Source organism: Lynx rufus, unplaced genomic scaffold (genome assembly GCF_022079265.1).
Source record: "Lynx rufus isolate CCGP_SWC_20201006 ecotype Redwood Valley unplaced genomic scaffold, mLynRuf1.p SCAF_4, whole genome shotgun sequence".
Lineage (NCBI taxonomy): Eukaryota > Metazoa > Chordata > Mammalia > Carnivora > Felidae > Lynx > Lynx rufus.
This window is the reverse complement of record NW_025814856.1, coordinates 76012565-76034039: the sequence shown is the minus strand read 5'-3', so window position 1 is coordinate 76034039 and position 21475 is coordinate 76012565. Positions and strand designations below refer to the sequence as shown.

Sequence of the window (21475 nt, the reverse complement as noted above, 5' to 3'; positions counted from 1 at the left end):
TGCCTCTTTGTTCGCCCATCACAAGAGAGCCTACAGAATCAGCAGTGCCACCCCCCAGGATGGCACGCCAACCCCAAAGAAAGAAGTTCACAGACACAGTCAACCCATTTCTCCCTCCTAAAACTAGAAAACTGTACTCACCTCTTGCCGCTTGAAGTTCTGGACATATTCTTCAAACTGCTCATCTTTTGTCTCATCAGCTTTCCCAAGCTTCTGAAGGACCTAGTTTGCAAAGGAAACAAAAACGGTTTGATTTAACAGTGTCTTCGAATAATAGGCAGGGCAAGGCTCTTGTTTTGCTCTCTTGAGATGTCACTCAACATAGCTAGTATTTCTGTTCTGGAAGCATCTTGGCTCGCTGGGTTCTGGGTGATCAGACTGGGATTTTAACCACAGTTCCGCTGCTCACAGGCTGAGCAAATGCTACATTGCATGTATCGATTTATACATGTTTCCTCCAGTAAGCTGTACATTACTGAAAGGCTGTGCCTTGTCTTGTCCAATCTGGCACGATGCTTGATACGTAACAGGTACGCAGATGTTTATGAAACAGTGAACCAAAGTTATTCTACTAGACACTTAGCCTACTTTTGAGGGATGGTATTAGAATTACTGGAGCCAGGCACAAGGCAAATTATCCCCCACCGCCTTCGAATGAATATGCCCTTCAACTCATAAAATGCTCAGTGATGTCCTGGAATACGCAAAGCCCCCTGCTAAGCACTAGGATCCAGAAATGTAAAGATGAAGAAACCAGGCCCCAGTACTTAATCTTGAGAAACGCAGAGTCCAGTGATGTAAACAAGGCAGGTTCACAAGTAACAAATCAGAGACCATGGGTCACAGGCAACATGAAGGGTTAACAGTATTGTGAGCAATATCCCTCAGGAGGAGTCGAGGTTACCAGGGAGTGCTCTGCCGAGCTGACTCAAACTGTGCTGGAAATGCCAGCAGACAGGAATGTGGCAGACTGCATTCCCACCAAGGAAGGAGCCTCTGCAGAGATCACTGGAAAAATCATTACATATTGTGGGACTGGGCAGGAGTGGTTCCGTCTTCCCGGAGCACAGGATTGGGTAACAGGAGAAGGTGCTCTCACAGACACAGCAGAGAGTTACCTGGGCATAGAGCAGAAGGATCCTCAGAACCACACCTGGGTTCCCTACTCAGTAGTCCCACGTGTAGTATCTAAAACACCAAGTCATTCGAGAATTAAAAAAAAAAAAAGAAAAAGAAAAAAACCCAAAAAACAAAAACATAAGAAACCTCCATGAACACTGCCTTAATGAGTTGAAAATTATCTACATGACAATGTTATCTTTAACTTTTGAAAAACTGTAAGAACGGGATCAACTTAGAAGTGTTGTGTAAATGCAAGAGAGTGTCACTATTATTTTTATGACGACTGCTGTTAGAGCAAAGCAAAATCGCACAGGTCCCACGTGCAGAAGAAGGAACTTCAACGACATAGGGATTCTGGGCCTTGTTACAAGACCTCTTCCCATCCACCCCCAGATCTGCATTCTAAAGCAAAATAACTTAAGAAAGAAGAAGTTGCAGGGTGCCTGGGGGGCTCAGTGAAGGGTCTGGCTCTTGGTTTTGACTCAGGTCATGATTTCACGGTTTGTGAGCCTGAGTGCCACACTGGGCTCCGCGTGGACCATGGTGCCTCCTTGAGATTATGTTTCTCTCTCCCTCTGCCCCATGTGGACACACGCACTCTCTCCCTCTAAATAAATAAACTTAAAAAAAATTATTTTAATGAATAAATAATTTTTAAAAAAAGAAATGATTTAAAAAAAAAAGTGCTTGCTTGCTTCTTTATTCCATCTACCTTTTAAAAAGTTTTCATTTTAGGAGCGCCTGGGTGGCTCAGTCGGTTAAGCGGCCGACTTCGGCTCAGGTCATGATCTCACGGTCTGTGAGTTCAAGCCCTGCGTCGGGCTCTGTGCTGACAGCTCAGAGCCTGGAGCCTGTTTCAGATTCTGTGTCTCCCTCTTGCTGACCCTCCCCTGTTCATGCTCTGTCTCTCTCTGTCTCAAAAATAAATAAAAACGTTAAAAAAATTTTTTTTTAAAAATAAAAAGTTTTCATTTTAGGAGCGCCTGGGTGGTTCAGTCGCTTAAGCGTCCGATGCTTGATTTCAGCTCAGGTCTGTGAGATCGAGCCCCACGTCGGGCTCCATGCTAACAGCACAGAGCCTGCTTGGGATTCTCTCTCTCCCTCTCTCTGCTCCTTCCCAACTGATGCTCACTCTCTCACTCGCTCTCTCTCTCAAAAATAAATAAACTTAAAAAAATTTATTTTTCATTTTAAAGTCAAGTCTCCCAAATGACCTGTGTGCACACACATAAACACTAAAACTAACAGGGGAAAGGCACCTAACATTTACTATGTGATCTTTCCCCCTAATTCTTAAAATTTACTATTTCATAAATGTTTGGCTCCCCTAGAGTGGTTGAGCCTTTGAAAAGAAGCAACGCCTCATGTAACGTCAGCAGTTCACAAAAGCCACGAAAAGCTGTCAGTCTTCTGAGCAGGCAACCTCGGCCCCCCGCCCACTGTCCGTGCAGTGCAAAGGCACTGTGGTCTCAGCAGCGGGAGAAAAGAGACTGATGTTCATCGAGTCTCCGCTACGTGCCTGAAACCAGAGAAAGTGATTTACCTGTCACGTCTTTCGTTCTCACAACACCCCTAGCTATATCTTATTTTACACACATGACAGCTGAGGAAACAGGAACACATAGTTAAGTGGCCTACTGGAGACTCTCCCGGAAATCCCCTTTTTGAGGTCTGGCACACCTATCCCCACTCACAGAGAGCCTCTTCCTTCTTATGGGAAGCAAACGGGACTTACATATCCTAACTCTCATTCTCACGTTCTCACCTGAGATTCCTGAAGGCCACTGTACCCTACGAAAGACACAGCTTCAAGGGTGCATATCTATAATTGTGAAAGGGATTTTTCACAGACCCTCTCCTGAAAGTCTGTTATTTAAATTTTATTTTCTTTTTTAAAAAATGTTTGTTTCTTTTTTTTATTTTGAGAGAAACAGAGACACAGCATGAGCGGGGGAGGGACAGAGAGAGGGAGGGAGACACAGAATCCGAAGTAGGCTCCAGGCTCCGAGCTGTCAGCACAGAGCCCAGTGCAGGGCTCGAACTCACAAACCGTGAGATCATGACCTGAGCCAAAGTTGGACGCTTAACCGACTGAGCCACCCAGGTGCCCCGTGTTATTTAAATTTTAAATCATAGTGCCTTGCAATCTGTATTTCTAGAAATTGTAGAGTATAATTAAAATAGAAAAAATAACCACAAAAACTGTTCCTAGGTGCCAAGAGAGATGGAATTATGATTGGACGATACTATAATCCCACACTCCCTCTTCTACTGAAAGTAATAAGGGACCCAGACCTCTCTGGGTCACAGCACACCCACATCTTGATGACAGCAGCCACAGAGTGGAGACAGAAAAGGCATGGGGACAGGGACAAGAAAGGATCTGGCCTTTGCTGAGAACCTTCTCCAAGCCATTCACTACGTTAGGGAATTCTGTCTCTTATTTCAGCTGATTCTCACAGGAGCCAGCTTATCCTATTTTAAATAAAAAAAAATGTTTTTAATGTTTATTTCTTAGTCTGCAGACACAGAGAGTGAGAGGGGGAGGGACAGAGAGAGAGGGAGACACAGAATCTGAAGCAGGCTCCAGGCTCTGAGCTGTCAGAACAGAGCCCGATGCAGGACTCGAACCCACAAACCATGAGATGATGACCTGAGCCAAAGTTGGACACTTAACAGACAGAGCCACCCAGGCACCCCTCATCCTATTTTAATTTCATCAACAGCATAAACTTAGGGTCACAAATACATGGGGAAGAGATCTCACATATTGGACATCTCACATGAGGAGAGTCAGGATTCACAAAAAGACCTTCTCTAACGAGAAGAAACTCAACCGGGATAAAACTTTCGGTCAGAAATACAATTATACAAGGACTGAGTGTATGTTTTCGACTTTCAACCAACAAGCAACAGAATGGATGCTAGAAACACATGATGGGTGCCATTCAGGAGAAAGAAGGGATGACCTCAGCAGACAGTCCGTATGTGTCGACAAAGGGCTCTCAGGCTGCACCAGTAGGCATGAGAGCAACTGACAGAGCAGGCCCAAAAGTTCCTCTGGGCTGGACAAGGGCAACACATAAATTCACAGTCATCCTGGAGCCAGCTAGAGTCCCCAGAAAGGTAGAGAGAACTGACACCCTTAGGTAAGAGGAATATGTGATATAATTGGGGGTATTAACAGGGAGAAAAGGAGACCAGAAGGAAGAGAGTGTAATTGTCTTCAAATATCTGAAGGATCATCACAATAAAGACCAGACTTGTTCCATCCGAAACCAAGTTCGAGAACTAGCATTGGTAGGTAAAAGCAATGTATATATAAAAAAAATTTTTTTGGGGGCGCCTGGGTGGCGCAGTCGGTTAAGCGTCCGACTTCAGCCAGGTCACCATCTCGCGGTCCGTGAGTTCAAGCCCCGCGTCGGGCTCCGGGCTGATGGCTCAGAGCCTGGAGCCTGTTTCCGATTCTGTGTCTCCCTCTCTCTCTGCCCCTCCCCCGTTCATGCTCTGTCTCTCTCTGTCGCAAAAATAAATAAACGTTGAAAAAAAAAATTTAAAAAAAAAAAAAAATTTTTTGTACTAACACATTTTTCATGGTTTTCTGGAAATGAAATAGTTTTTTGGGAGACGTAATGAGCTCACTGTCCTAATAGCAATCTGAGCTTAACCAATAGATAGAGGTGCCAGAGAAGAGATTTACTCATCAAACAGGGGGACAAAATAATATATATTAAGTTTATTTATTTTGAGAGAGAGAAATCTCCAGAGAGGGGCAGAGAGAGGGGAAGAGAGAGAATCCCAAGGAGGCTCCACACCATCAGTGCGGAGCCCAACGCAGGGCTCGAACCCATGAACCATGAGGTCGGAACGTGAGCCAAAACCAAGAGTGGAAGCTTAACCGACCGAGCCACCCAGGCGCCCCTGAAATAAGTATCTTCTCATTCAAATTCAGATTCTAATTTCAGATATCACCTAATTCTCGAATCTATAATGAACTGTATCAAGTTTGACATTTTCCCTATGAAAGAACATAAATCACAGTCAAGAGTAGGCAGAGAAGGAAGTCCATATACTCCTATCTCCAACTGAAGAGAAGACAGACTTACTGAAGACTGTGTGCCCAACCATGCAGGGGGCTGCAGAAAGGCGAGCCAGTTCTAGGGACCGTGAGTGTGGTATGCTGACGCGCGAGGTGAGGGGAACCAGGGTAGACGAAGCTAGCGTGGGAGGTGGATGACAGATGACAGAGAGGTTTATTAGTCTGCAAGACTCAAGAGTTTCATTTTCTCCTGCAGACCGTGGCGAGCCAATGATGCTTTTCCTTGGAGGGAGCCACCTGCATGGATTTGTGCAGCCTGGAGACAATGGTAAGGACAGATTAGAAGAGAGCAAGACTCTTTGTAAAAGTGGGACCAGTTAAGAGACTACACGGTCCAGGCAATGCCACTGAGCCTGAGTGAGAAAACACACTGGGAAGACACTTAAAAAGCACAATCCGGGGCACCTGGGTGGCTCAGTCAGTTAAGCGTCCGACTTTGGGTCAGGTCATGATCTTGCAGTTCACGGGTTCGAGCTCCGCGTCGGGCTCTGTGCTGACAGCTCAGCGCCTGGAGTCTGCTTCGGATTCTGTGTGTGTGTCCCTCTCCCTCTCTCTCTCTCTCTCTCTCTCTCTCTCTCTCTCTCCCCCTCCCCACTCGTGCTCTCTGTCTCTCAAAAATAAATAAATATATTTTTTTAAAAAAGCGCAATCCACACTACACTTGTTGGCTTACAAGATGGACAGGGTGGGGACAGAGAAGACGCACAGATGACCTCAGGTTTCTGCCGCTGAGAACCAGGGACCTAGGCTGTGGCGAAGGCTTCAGGGAGGGGGATGGTTTTGATGTGGGATTAGGAAAAGTCAGAACCAGAAACACGCAACAGGACCTGTGGACGGAAGCGATGGCTCAGCTGGAAAACACACGTGAAGAGTCTTGTGATTTTTCTCCCAGTAACTGAAAATATCCATTAACCTGACCAGTTTGGCACCATTGACGTTCACGTTACAGGGCGATTACTATACATTCACGGATCTGATACTCAGGTTCTGATGACATGAGCCACCTTCCACGCACAGGCAAATGGCAGACAATGTTGTGCCTCATGCGTTTTGCTTCAGGACTTCGGTCTTTCACCTCACAGCTTATTTCATCTGCACTGACACCTTACTGTTTTGAAACAACAGGATTTTGTTATTTTGTCACTGCTGTTTTTCGAATGCAAAATAACATCCTAAGTTGAATAAGCATTTTCAAACTGCCTTTCCTTTCGATGAGATTCTGAAGCATCCCTCTATGGCTGGCTGTGTCACCCTCCCCTCTCAGGCCTGAGTTCAGAAGTTCTGATGTGACCATGAAAAGACACCATGACATGGGCAAATTAAAAATTAAACAGGAAGGAAAAGCGGGAATATGGTAGCTTGGAGTATTTCCACAAATAAACCCGATTTCAGTGTCTCCTAAAGCAGATAGCAATGGTTTACCTGGGCTGCTCCAAAGACATGAATCTCACATTGTTTTATTTTATTTTATTTTATTTAGGTTTATTTACTTTGAAAGAGAGAGCAGGGGAGGGGCAGAGAGAGAGGGAAAGAGAGAGAATCCCAAGCAGGCTCTGCACTGTTAGCGCAGAGCCCAATGTGGGGCTCGAACTCACAAACCATGAGATCATGACCTGAGCTGAACAAAGTTGGACGCTTAACCAACTGAGCCTCCCAGGCGCCCCTTAAATTCTTTTTAAGAGCAATTCTCTAGAGCAATTGCTCCTGAAGCGCCCAAGTAATGTCTCTAGAAATTCAGAACTCTCTGATTTAGGCAGTCAAGGAGAGAACCGCCTAATTTAGCCTTCTCTGAACAAGGAGGCACCGCTCTCTCCACACTCTCTGTATTTATAAAAAAGAAGAGCACATAAAATCACGTATACACTATCCACTGAATCCAGGAGGCAACTACATGGGATGACCATGGTCTCTTCTCGTCTGGATAAGACATGGAGAGTTGGGTCTTTCGCCCCTGCCCATGTACAGAGGATTCATTCACTCGTCTGTCCAGATACTCACATGTCCAGGTGCACATTCAGAAAGCATTTACCAAGTGCTCACTCTGGCCCTGTGCCAAGTTCCATAAGGACTTCCAAGGACTGGAAGGAGGCCATCAGGTACATGACAATGCAGGGTATTCGCTTGTGCTGGTATCCTATGAGCAGACACTGCACTGTTGGCCAAACTTCAGGGTACTAGATCTTTGACTTCTTGCTAGGTATGTCCAAAGACTTAAAGCAGTAGCTTTAATGTGCTCTAACTTGAGAGGAACAAGATGAATCATCCTTTGGAGTGTTCCTGTCAAGGTCCTGTATTTTGCCCTCTATCTGGTCTTTTATAGATTTATGTCTGCGTCATTACAACATCCACTCCTTGCTCTGGCAGATTTTAATACATTAGCCATTATGGCATCAAAGTCTCTCAGAGGCTGGCATGAGCCTTCCTCTCATTCTGGGAAACACTTTTGAGGAGATAAGCAAAAATAGGTGAGAGAGGGAATGTTCACAGCCTCCTGTCCATTTGGGTGACCTTCAGACTTAAAAATTTTGAGAATGACACGTAGTAGAGATAAAGTATAAATCTCAGACACAAGCAGGTTTATCCTAGGTGTGACAGAGCCAAGTGAGAATTAGAACACAATGGAGGAAAGAAAGTTCAGGGGCCTGGAAGGGAAACAGAGGTAAGTGAGAAGGGACCTCAGAATGCAGGTGCAGGGAGGACCAGCCGAAGCTGTTTTCACTCATGTATCAACCAACCTGGTCAGGTACCAGGCTCCCGAAGTCTGCTTTCTTCCATCCTTCCCCATCTCTAAAGTCGAGGACATCTTAGTGCTCCAACTTAAAAACAATAATTATTGGTAGGGGAAAAAAAAACAGCTTAAGGAATACTGATCAAGGGAAGACGAATGGACATTCGTCCTGGCATTCGACATCCTGCTCTCTTCTAGGTGCCTGGGTTGGCCAACCTTGTCTCAGAGCTACCCTTCCAGGAAACCTGATACCTCCAGTACCCGACCCAGAATACAACATTTATACCAAAATTCAGTGACAAAGAAGTTTATTAAAGCCTTCAAATCATCCTGACACTCTGAGAGAGACTGGGTCTTCCTTCCTCGGCCCCCTTCAGGGACATACCAATATTGCACAGAATAATACAATGACCCTCTAACCTCGTTCTACTATTTAAATGAATCCTCATGCCCCTCAGCTAGGGGGAGATATTCCTCCATTTACCACTGGCCAGATGTTCGAAAGAATACTTGTCTGCTAAAATGTTGGCAATCCACCTGTAGAAGAGCCCCTGCAAATGCGTGTAGTTATGGAAGCTCTGCACCCAGGCAATTCACCAGGACGCAGTTCTGTTCCTGGTTCCTTTCTACGCAGTCTTCAGTCTTTGTGACCTCAGCTACCCACCATACCAGCAAAAGATGAGTCAGCAATGCAAAAACACTGACCCGCAGTAAAATCATGAAAGATGTTGACTTAGGTAGAACAAAAAGTTCACAAAACCCTACCAGGGATTTCAACTGGGACTGTAAATTCCTAAATCAAGAGGGGGCTGTTGGGGCCAATGGGCAGGACACAGAGAAAAAGGAATACAGAGAGGAAAGGACATGTTCTTGCTCTCCCTCCTCTTGTGAAAATGTCCTACACGAATAATTCCATAATCCCTGATTTATTTATGGATTCATCTATGTAAATGTAAAATACATCAACCCTCGTTCTATACGCATTCGATCTAAAAATGAGTTTAATTTTACCAACAACCTTGTGAGTCAGGTTACAACGATTATCTCCATTTTGCCAATGAGAACACTGAAAATTGGAGTAACTGACCGCAGTGATAGAGTTCGTATGTAATGGGCCCAGGACTCAAAGCAGACAGCGTGATGCCAGAGTCAGCATCTCACCTAGTGGTGAGAAAATCCATACTTTTTTTTTTCAGTTTGTTTGTTTGTTTGTTTACTTAGAGCACACACGTGCACGTGAGCAGGCAAGGGGCAGAGAAAGAGGGAGAGAGAGAGAGAGAGAGAGAATCCCAAGCAGGCTCTGCACGGTCAGCACAGAGTCCGACGTGGGGCTTGAACTCACACACCGTGAGATCGTGACCTCGAATGAAATCAAGAGTCAGACATTTAACAGAGTGACCTACCCAGGCACCCCAAGAAGATCCACACTTTTATTAAATGAAAGCCATCTGACACCATCTCCATCCAAAATAGGTTATTATATTTATCCATAAACGCTGAGTGACGGTCACAGTTTCTACACAACGTGTTCTCCCATTCTACCCTCACTTAGACAGAAACCATCCAATTTGCCTCTGACTCGCAAAAGGCCTGGGGGAACATTACCTCCTTGTAAAATCAGGACACAAAGAGTGAGTCACCAGAGCAGGAAGTGGGACAGAAACACTGACAACACAACCTTACCAGATTCCACAGATGTCAAGACAAGATCATTCCATTAGGACAAGTGACAAGCTCCCAGGGAAAGAAGGATCCAGGTCCTCTCTTACACCTGCTCTGGCCCTACAGCACTGCAGGGCCACCAATTGCCTTCATGAGCTCCTTGGAGCCCGTAATCTTGGCTTCACAAAACATATTTTCACCAAATGCTGCCAACTTCCCTCTCATTCTGGCCCCACAGTCTACATACCCAAGTGTATTGCGAACTAATTAGAAATCATAGGAAAGATTTTTGGAAGCTTTTTCTACCTTATCAACAATCTTTCTCCAGGATTTCAGGAGGTGAATTGAAAGGTTGAGATGGGCAGATTAGGCTATAGCTGGAAAAAGAAAAACAGAAAACACTCACTAAGGCAGTGTGTTGAGGCTCTGGACTATAATCGTTGGAAATGGATGGGACTGAGAGCCTTGTCTCTGTGGGACTTTGGGATAATTGCTTCTCTGCTTTGTACCCCATGGGGATGAGGACCAAAGTCAGAATAAGAATGTCTGCTTCCTTTCTACTCTGCAGGGATGTTCTAAGTTTATGTATTGTAAGTCTGTATAAAGCTGGGATTTGGTTTTCAGCTACTCTTTTGATTTACCGTGTTCTTATAAAACAGTGTTTCCCAAAGAGTGTTCCATGGGACATAATCTCAGAAATCTCTACACAAAAAAAATTAAAAAGTAAAAAAATAAAAATCCAGGGCCAAGTCTACTTGAAAGATAACAAAATACTATATATCTCTCGGTAGAGTATCAAAGAATATTGTTAAAAGTTAAAAAAGAGGAAATCACAATGCACCCTAAAAAATACAAATGAACATGGGCAAAGATTATTTTTTAACTCAGTATTTAATGAGAGAATTGGTAAGATGTTCCAGTTCCAGGAAGAATTCACAGAACCCACATATACAGGCAATAAAGAATGCTGAATGAATGGAAAATACATTGGACCTTAGTCAACTGCACCCTTCCAATGTAATTCCTAAAACTTACACAATTTCCTTTTTTAAAAAATGTTTATTTATTCTGAGTGACAGAGAGAGAGAAAGAGAATATGCACAAGCAGGGTAAGGACAGAGAGAAAGTGACAGGGAGAGAGAGAGACAGAGAGAGAGAGAGAGAGAGAGAGAGAGAGAGAGAGAGAGACTCTCAAGCAGGCTCCATGCTCAGCACAGAGCCCGACATGGGGCTCGATCCCACAACCATGAGATCACGAACTGAGCCAACATCAAGAGTCAGATGCTTAACTGACTGAGCTACCCACGCACACCCATGATCTTCCGTCATAAGCATATTAAAGGTTTTAAGAAGTCCTGCAATAAAACAATACTGTGTAACATTATTTAACCCTGTGTTTCCCATGTGGATTTGTTAACTTCTTATAAGGTTACTATTTACTGGAGCACAATTTAGGGAACAGTTTCTGGTCTCTGCATCATATGGATTTCTCTGATCTTCACTACAAAAACAGATAAGGAATTACATGTGAATGAAAAATCCCTTGGTCATTTGTAAGAAGGTTCTCTGTCTTCCTACCTGCCTGCTCCAGAGAGAAAATAATCAAATTTAATAGAGGAAGGAATTCGGGAATTCGTGATTGATTTGCTCAGGTGTAAGCTCCATTAGCATGTGAATTCTCTGGTTTGGGAGAAGTCCTAAGGGAAAAGAGGGCTAAAATGTTCCCTGTGGGTAGGAACAAAGTGACAGGAGGCAGCATATCAAAGTGACAAAGAGGGTGCTGGGTTTGAAGGATAGAGGGATAGAAGCTGGCATCCCACCCTGCCCTTTGGAATCTGCCCTGGGCAAGGCTCTTCATCTTTCTATAGTAGTATGGTCATCTGTAAACTAAGGAGAATACTCGTACCTAACTCGGTGTATGGTGTGAAAATTAAATGGTAATACATGTAAAAAAAAAAAAACTTTTTTTTTTAGAGAGAGAGAGAAAGCGTGTGCAAGTGAGGGAGAGGGGAGGGAGAGAGAGAGCTAGGGAGAGAGAATCACAAGCAGGCTCCACACTCGGCATGGAGCCTGATGCAGGGCTGGATCCCACAACCCTGAGATCATGGCCAGAATCAAGAGTCAGGGTGCTCAACTGACTGAGCCACCCAGGTGCCCCACATACACGTAAAACTTTTATTTCAATGTCCAGAAATAAGAGCTTAAGAAGGTTAGCTATTACAATTATTGACCTCCTAACACACAACACTGAACAATCTTGAAGTACCTGATGGTAGGGGCTTGCGGATGACTTCTGAGGCACACATCTATCTTGAGATCCTACGACTCCATCGCTACTCCCTGGAGGCAACTTTCCCTTTCTTTGATGAAGATACACATACAGGAACAATCACAACTACACAGAGTCTCTCCAGTTGAGACCTGAAGAGTGAGTAACATGTAGAAAGGCTGTTGGTCTCCCTTGAGAATACAGATGACCATGGCCTCCCTCTAGGCAAGGGGGCTCTTTATCCGGTCCACAGATAGATTCCAAGGTGTCCATGATGACCTGAAATTACATGCCTAATACAATATGAATGTGTCTTTTATTCAGAGGGTTCATGGCTTCCATCAGATGAAGAACCACTGCTCTGAATTATGAGAAACAGCACGGGCACAGCAGAAAAACAATAAGGACAAAAGTCAAATGAAACAGGACCCCACTTGATCACCAATGAGACCTGGATGACCTCTGCAAACCTTTTAACTTCATTAAGCCATAGTTTCCCCATCTTTAGAACAGGGAGCATGCCAATTCTGGGGAGATTAAATAAGAACACAAGCAAAAGAGCCTAATTGATGCCTGACTCCAAAAGGTGCTTTTTAGTAAGGGTTAATTCTTTTTCTTCTTTGATTTAACATCTTCACCCTAAACCACAGTGTAAAACAGCAGACAGGAAGCATAGATTTCACGCAATCTAACTTGCTCATCTAATAGATGAGAATCTGAGGAAAGTGTATTGCCAATGTCACATCTTTGGCCCTCTAGGATACAGAGGGATCTTTTATGGTTAATGACACACTGTGAAGACTATGGAACCATCTTTATTGACAGCATGGTTTGCTAGCCGTTATTTTTCTGAAGCTCAGTAAACACTTCTTGGGCAATTATCTAACTCCAAGAAACACATATGTGTCAGCAACATTGCCAAGGCAACCAAGAGTAGCCTAGAGTAGCTGTCTAGGTTCCTAGAAACTGTCTTCATTAGCAACTCCTCCATATTACTGAAGCATCTGAGGAGAGTTTTAGAGCGGCAGGAAATAGAATTCTTCCGTGTGACTCTCGTTCATATCAGAAGACCAAATGCCACCATCCGATGTGCTACTGCAAATCCTGAATCAGGAAAATCTTTGCCTGGGGAATGAGGGTGGAATTTGGGCTACTATCAAGAGTAGCTCACTTTTCCCCATTTTGGTTTTATATTTTTAAGACCAAAATTTATTTAAAAGTGCAGCATGTTTGGGGCGCCTGGGTGGCTCAGTTGTTAAGCGTCCAACTTCAGCTCAGGTCACAATCTCACAGTTCGTGAGTTTGAGCCCCATGTCAGGCTCTGTGCTTGACAGCTCAGAGCTGGGAGCCTATTTCAGATTCTATATCTCCCTCTCTCTGCCTTTCACCCACTTGTGCTCTGTGTCTCTCTCTCTTGAAAATATATAAACATTAAAAAAATTTTTTTAATAAAATAAAAAAAGTGTAGCACGTTCTATTGGAAAGAATAGTATGACCACAATCCTCACCATGAGGTCCCCATTGCAGTCCTGCCTGGGATCACTGAGTGATATGAGGAAGGCCAATCGGCATGTTAAGCAAGCTTGCCTCCTTTTTTATTAAATGGTGCCCTTTGGTAACTTGCCTCTCCCTGGCTTGCAAACACATTGCGAATAAAGAAAAAGAGAAAGGCTACAGGGTATTTAGGAAACATCTCAAAGCATGGTATGCATAATCTCAGACAGCAGTACCACCAAAATACCACAGGTTTTTAAATGGTCCCCAAGCTGTGCAGTATACCCCAAATGCCAGGCTCACCATCACCAAGGATTTTAGATGCATCCAACAGGATGTGTGGCCAAAAGGCAATTTCACAGTGGTTTCTAACTTTAATGTTTATTGATCCAAAAGTAAGAATAATATGATTTTAAAAACCCAAATTTTGTACAAATTGCAGGTTTGAATGGAAGTTTAAAAAAAAAAGGCAATCGCTAATAGACTGAAAACCAAATGGTACTTTCTCTGGAAATGAGTCCTGACATAGAGGTAGACACAGTGTTTTCAGTTCAGTTTGTTCCTTGTTTTCTAAGGATTTGTGCTCAAGAAGGAATTCTCAGTGCCCTCATAACCTTTCTTTAAAGAGGACTGGAACAGCGGGGCAACATAAAGTACTGGGGATACTTGAATGAGAAAGAGGCTGTTCCTTGTAGCTGCCTACGGGCTGCCTGTATCAGAGCATGGCCTCTTGCTCCCAGCCACTCAGAGTTGAAAATACTTCTCAATACAGAACATGCAATCACCACAAGCAAAGAGATAATAAGCAAAGAAAAAAGTAAATCATGCAGTCCTAATAATTTTTGTACACGTTTCTATAGTTTGATTTTATGCAATGATTTTCAGTTTTCTGTAGCCATTTTTAAAGTCTGATAAGCATGAAGGAAATTTACTAAGGAAGAGAAAGCACAGTTTTATAGAATGCCTGCTCTTCAGATTTAATTTGGAGTTTCTTGAGCTAGAATCACCCTGTTCCTATGGTTAACATGGATATTTTATAACATGGTGTGCAAACTGTATGAGCTTTTAAAAGCAAATCAACACTGTGCTAACACAGTAGGCTGCTTTGGGTTATATCACCAGACCCTTACCTGACATTTAGGAATACTTTAGGGGGATGTTTTTAGAAACACAGTCTGATGGAGTGAGAATTATTACATGATAGAATGGGTGGGAAGAACACAATAGTCTTCTGGAGACCCTGAGTGATAGTCACACAATACTTGCACTCGTGAAAAGAGGCTTCTGCAGTAGCTTTTCACTAGCTGTTCACACCATCTGTAAATACAGTAGTCCCCGCACCCCTATACCCACAGTTTCACTTTCTGCAGTTTCTATTTCCTGTGGCCAACCACAGGCTAGAAGCAGATGATCTTCTTCTGACATACTGTCAGAAGGTCACTCATATGCTATGTCACCACGCCTATGTCATTCCTCTTCCTTCATCTCATCCCGCAGGCATTTTATCATCCACACCATCACAATTAGAAGGGTGAATACTCCGTAATATTTTGCAAAAGAAAGACCACATTCATATAACTTTTATTGCAGCGTATTATTAAAATTGTTCTATTTTATCATGTTAGTGTTGTTGCTCTCTTACTGTAACTAATTTATAAGTTAAACTCTATCAAACGTATGTATGCATAAAGAAAAAGAGTCTATACAGGGCTTCTTGGTATTATCCGCAGTTTTAGGCATGCCCTGGGGTTAAGGGGGGACTACTGTACTTGCAGACACTTCCCTGACCCATACTCTGCATGTACCCCTCCAGATCCACACTCTGCCCTTGTCACCCTGCCCAGTGCTCCGGGAACTGGATCCCCAGGGGTTCCATCCTGCCCTGGCCCTCTGACTTCTGTCTGGTGTCAACCAATGGGAAGCGCTGGCAGGAGATGGAAGGGTGGGAGAGGGCACCAGTTCCCTGACTCTCTGTCTCTCACTCTACCACCCATTTTGCAGTAGTCTCAACCCTCTCTCTTGGTGGTCTGTCCAACAATTCCATCTCCCCTCTCTGAGCCTTCAAAGTGGCTCCCTCCCTCCTCTTCCTCGTCAGGCCAGGAAGTAAAAGGTCACCAGCATTCTCCACTGTGGCTGGCCCCAGGGGCCTCTTCCATTCCCTCATCCCTTACCAGTTTCTCTTCATCCTCCCCACAGGGCATCCTGGAATAGAACTGGGTCTCAAAATTTCTAGCTTAAAATCTCCCACTACCTTGTAACCTCTCAACTGGGAGAAATAATGAATTAAAACAATCTAACGGTCTTCTAAAAAAAGTAGCGTTGTGTGTCACTCTGTAGGAATGATCTAAAAACAAACCAGTACCAGAAACAATGTGCACAATAAGCAAGTCTAAGTATACTAAGCCCACAACAATGGGGTTTTGCCAACGACAACACTTTTCAGGAACATAAGCCCTATAGTTGCCAAAGGATAATTATCATTAAAAAGTGTCTAGTAGGACGTTTTCAGCCTTCAGTTGAAGGCATCTCAAAAGGCAGAAGTTGGTTTTCCTTTTTAAAGGGTTGTAGGACTTTATATCTAGGAGTTGTCACAACATTGTCTCATCAATGCTATTAAGATGTCAATTCTTCCTCCACTGAGAATTCAACATAATCACAACCAAATTCTAGCAGGCTTTTTTTTTTGAGGAAACTAACAAAACGAATTCTCAAACTGATCTGGAAATGTACACAATAGACAAACAATAGCCAGACACAGAATAGCCCAAACAATTTTGAGAAAACAAAAATTAAAAACAAAAAACAAAAAACAAAAAATCAATGCTACATCTCACCCCAAAGCTCTTTAGAGACAATGAGTCAAACTTTCATAATAAAAAACTAAAACTGGGTAACTGACTTCTGTCCTATGTTAATGGCAGTTTCCTTCAAAATGGCAGTTTCCTTCAAAAGCACCTAGTAAATCTTGACCATGGTAACCAAAAACAATGCCTGCATACAAGTAGCTTCCTGTAAGCTTTATTCCACACCCATCAAGAAATCAAATCCCATGGAAGGTCCCCAGTGTAAAGCACAGAAGCTACAATATAGAAACTAACATAGAAAAAAAAGGGTGAGACTGGGTTTATGGAAACATAGTTGGCCATGTTTCTAGGATAAAACCACTCTCTACAGACTACACTCCTGAGGTAATTCCTTAAGAGTGACTGGATTCACTGGTTCCATACTTTGTTATTGTTATATGCAATACCATAGAAGGATTTCTCTGCCTTCTGTTTTAAAAGATTGATATGAGTTTGCTTTCTAAATGTTGGTTCTTTTCCTTCTGATCCTATGTACCTGTTAAAGCCGTAAAATATAACACCGGTATTTGATTAGTCAGAAAATGGAAAGAATCCTGTAAGTGTGGTCAATATGATATGCAGATTACCTGAAGGAAGGAACCTCTGAACACTTTCAAATCTTACTGCATCGCTTCCAAGAATTAGTCATCTTGATGAACGTATTAAGCAGTATTAACGGATTCCTTATTTGATGGAGTCCTTTCGTCTTCCTTACGTTTTCTTTTCTCAAAGAGAAGTTTTCTCTTCACACCAGCAACACCAACCTCACCTGGAAGTCTGCTGGCAATTGCAGAGTCCTGGGCCTATCCCAGACCCACTGAATTGGAATCTGCAATTTAACAACCCACCCAGGCAATCCCTCTGCACATTCAGGGAGGCCTGCTCTAAAAATTACAAACCCAGTGTCAAATCCTACAAGTAAATGACAGAACCAATCTGGGCACTTGTCATAGATGCAGAAAAAGAAATCAAGATCATCAGGCTGAAGCCATCGTGGTCACAGGATACAATCCTGACTGCCGGTTATTGAAATGAACGCATGATATCTGTTTAGCTTTTCCCCCATTCTCTCTCTCTCTCTCTTTTTTTAATGTTTATTTATTTTTGAGAAAGAGAGAGAGAGATCCCCCATTCTCTTAAAGGAGTTGACTGAAAAATTTCCAAAAGGTTAAATGTTCTGGTTGTTTCCGCTTTCCATTGTTTCCGTTTAATTTGCGCTTTCGTGAAGTTGTCGCAACTAAATTTTTATAATAAGATGATTTTGCTAACCACTCCATAGGAAGCACAATCATCCAGATTAGTCACATTTCTGTCAACAATACGTGAATTAAACTTGCGTTTCTGGCTCAGTTACATTCGACAACTTCATATAAATGAAACAGGAATATCCATGATGTTTTTCCTGGCCATCCCCCAAAAGGACATCTAATCGCTGGCTTGCTCAAAACCCTTGATGGATGCACCTGCCCTTTCATGCCGAAACAATAGCTGAAACCAGATGAGCTGCATCTGGTTTGGGATTTCAGAACCACAGTTTCAAGCAATTGGGGACTGCAAGCAGGGATTTTAACATCAGACAATCACAGCCGTGAACAAGAGCAAATCTATTTCTATGTCAAATGGCCTATGATGGTTTTCTACATAAAATGAGAATGAGGCTTTAACTCAGCGGTTTGCAGGCCACAGCACCGTTAACACTGAACTGATCTTTGTTTCTCCCTCCGGAACTTAACGAGCAGTCAGAACCAAATGCCCACTCAGCACCGGGCTGTGAACCGGACACCATGTCTAGCTTTGTGAGGATCAGCTACAAATAGTGACAATAGTCACTGCCTCCTTTGAACATAGCTGTGGCAAATGGGACTTTTTCTCTCTCTTTCGTTGCTTCTTTCCTTTCCTTTTTCTTCTCCCTCCTCTCCTTTCATTGGGAGTTTCATAACAGACTTGGTCAGCATACGGTATACTTAAATCATGCTACGGAAAGCGGCTGGCAAGAGGAAGTTTCATTTTGTAGATGTGTCTCTCCAAAGAATGTGATGGACCTGATTCTCTTCAAGGCATGCCCAGGACCTCAAAAACTCCAATTCCCCCTCCTCCCAATGAATCCAGGACTCTGGGGGAAGAGCTACAGGGATGGTGAGGGAAGAGAAGAGGAGAGAGGAGACAGACACACACTTGCACAGCCCCGGTAAGGCTGCTTCTGGAATGTGAAGCTACCAACTTAGGAAACAAGAGAAGTAGAAAGAAATGTCTGTACTGGACATCAGGTCGTGAGGGAGGTGCATAAGCAACTAAAAGCAGCTTTCTTTCTGAATATGAACTGCACTGATAGCCTCTCCTGAGTTGGCGTTAAGGGCCAATGAAAGGCTTATGTAACTCGTTGGAAAGACGATAAACTTCAATGCAAATTTCAATATTAACTCACTCTCAAAGCGATCCAGGAAACCGGATAACTTCAGATGGCTTTAATGTCAAGTGCATTTTGAACCTCCAAGAGGGAGGTGCAAGATGTAGTGTTATCCAAAATGTTTTTGACCACAGAAACTTTTGGTCAAGGGAGGATCTCGCCAGACTGATGTTCTACCAAATGCACCTGGAGGAAACCTGGGCCACAGAGTTCTAGACCAGGGGGATCCCTGGCACCTCTAAGACAGCCCCCCAGCCCAGCTGGCATCAGGAGCATCTGGCAGGCTTCTGCTGCAGTGGGGCCGCACAGATCATTCCGATGACCACAGATCTGTTCTGATTGTCCGATGTGGGCAAATCCTCGTACTTATTCCTAAAGAGTAACTATTTTAATGCCAAATTTACAGAACAACTAAAACTGAACCATCTCTCAAAACATAACACAAATCATTACCTGTCCTGGTTCAGCCACGTATGAGCTCTATCACCCTGGATGAGTCACACTTATTCCTTATGTGTTTCTTCCCCAACTGCCGGCTGCCCCATGGCCTCACACAGGGTCCTGAAGATCATTTGCTCCCCAAAAGAATCCCTACATTGTAACCCCTGTCGGGTGTAGCTCAGGTTACAGGGATACACACATCAGTGTCATGAATCGCCCTGTATGAATAATTCAATATAAACCGGGTTCAAATAATGGGCAGAGAGTGGGGAGGGGGGAAGGGGGAAGAGCTTGGGTTCATGCCTCAACTCTGCCAAGTGTAAGCTAAAGCTTTCTCTTGCCTCTTTCTTCTCCGCTGCTCTACTAATTTCGGTGACCACTGATGAAACAAAACCATCTGTGTAACACATTCACATCGAGACCCTCCAGAGACCTAGGCATCCACGGCCTCAAATCCATTCTCTACAGTTCCCTGCTCCCGGTAGTACTAACTGGCCCAGTGGGCTAAATCACCCGAGCTTCCCGCCTCTAACTTTTGGGGCCAATGGAAGGTACCAGAAGGTAAGGAAAGAAAGGTGAGGCCCTGCTCTGTCTGTACCAGCTTTGTGTTTCTGGCGGGGGTGATATCCCTTCACTCCAGCTCTCACTGGGTCTGGCTGCCCATTGTCTCCCCTTGCCCCTTTAAACAAGTGGTGTAGTAACTAGCAAGTTACAACTTCTCGCTCTTGTTACCAGTCTCTGGTGATTCCCTTACCACCACCCACACTTTTGTGAACAGTCCATTCACTAAAGCCTCTTGAACTGTCTGAGCTGAATTCTGCTTCCTGCTAGGCCCTCGCTGAGGGCACGAGCCGATCTCTGGCCCTGCTGATTGCTGTTCTGCTGTGCTTATCCTGAACCCATAGAGAGGAGGCAGTATTCACAGTCTGAAAGTACACATGCGCAATATACATAGTCACAGAACAAAATTGGCCTCTTGGAATAGGTCGCTGAGTGTCCAAATTATACCGTTTTAATACACGCTGAGTAGTGTGCATTTAAATATATGCTAGATTGAGTCAAAGTCCTAAAGCCACAGTTGTAAAGCAAGCCTGTGCCCTAGGAAGGGGAATAACCATTTACTCAGAATAAGGCCCTTAAAAATTGTTGTCATGAGCTTTCACTAGGGCTGATGGGGTCATGAATGCTGTCAGAATTGGATTTCTGGAAAATAAAATTCCAAAACTCAGATTTCTATCAAATGGAGCCTGATGGTTTGCAAAGGCAAGACCCTTTGGAAGGACCAGAACCACGTGGCTTGGAGTGTCATCTTCTGGCAAATGAAGGCTAGAAAAGGATTTTTGCTTTTGCTACAGAGGAGGTGACTGGCCATTTATAGGTTTAACCAGCTACATCCAGAGTGCTGAGCTTAGGGGCGTCTGGGTGGCTCAGTCGGTTAAGCATCTGACTTTGGCTCAGGTCATGATCTTGAGGTTTATGAGTTCGAGTCTTGCATCAGGCTCTGTGCTGACAGCTCAGAGCCTGAAGCCAGCTTCAGATTCTGTGTCTCCACCACTCAATGTCCCTCCCTCACTCACTCTCTCTCAAAAATAAACAAACATTAAAAAAAAAAAAAAAGAAAAAAAAAGGAGCACTCGGCTTAGTGCTCTAACTATCCATCACTGGATTCTTCCCCCAAAAGAAGCATTTCTCTTAACGTGCTGGAGGTGGGTTGGGTGCTTTTTCTTTTTTTTTCTTTTTTTTTTTAACGTTTGTTTATTTTTGAGACAGACAGAGAGAACATGAACGGGGGAGGGTCAGAGAGAGAGGGAGACACAGAATCCGAAACAGGCTCCAGGCTCTAGGCTCTGAGCTGTCAGCACAGAGCCCAACACGGGGCTCAAACTCACGGACTGTGAGATCATGACCTGAGCCGAAGTCGGATACTCAACCGACTGAGCCACCCAGGCGCCCCAGGGTGTTTTTCTGCATCACTTCCATTACCCATAATCCTCCATTTCACCCATCTGGCTATAACTAGCTTCCTGAAAGCAAGAAGATGCAGAGAGCTACATTCCAGACATTTTCATAAAGTCCACTCTACCCTTTTTTCCTTTGAAGCCCAGGAGGGAAATTCAATTTGTGTCAGTCATGATTTCTGGTGGTCTCCAGTATTCAGTAGAAAACAAAGTAAATATGAGACTTGAATACCACCCAGGACATCTTGGGCTTACTGTCTGTGCCATATACTAGCTTCCATTCATGTTCTTTAGAAGCCTAAAATAAACATATGAGCATTGTTGTGAGGGCACAATCTCATTCAGTCATTCTGGAATACACCATCTACCAAAAGACTGAAAAATGTCTATATTCATTGACCCAGCAATTCTGCTTCTATGAATACACTAAGGAATAAATTAGAGATATTTCC

At 43.7% G+C, this 21475-nt stretch overlaps 1 protein-coding gene across 1 annotated transcript in view; it reads right to left on the bottom strand.

Annotated features, from left to right (window-relative positions):
- Positions 1 to 21475, bottom strand: part of AMPH (amphiphysin) — a 251669-nt gene that overhangs the window by 142894 nt on the left and 87300 nt on the right. Inside the window, exon 2 of the mRNA XM_047097205.1 lies at positions 142 to 222. Coding sequence (XP_046953161.1) covers positions 142 to 222 — 81 coding nt within the window. The remainder of the gene's footprint in view (positions 1 to 141; positions 223 to 21475) is intronic.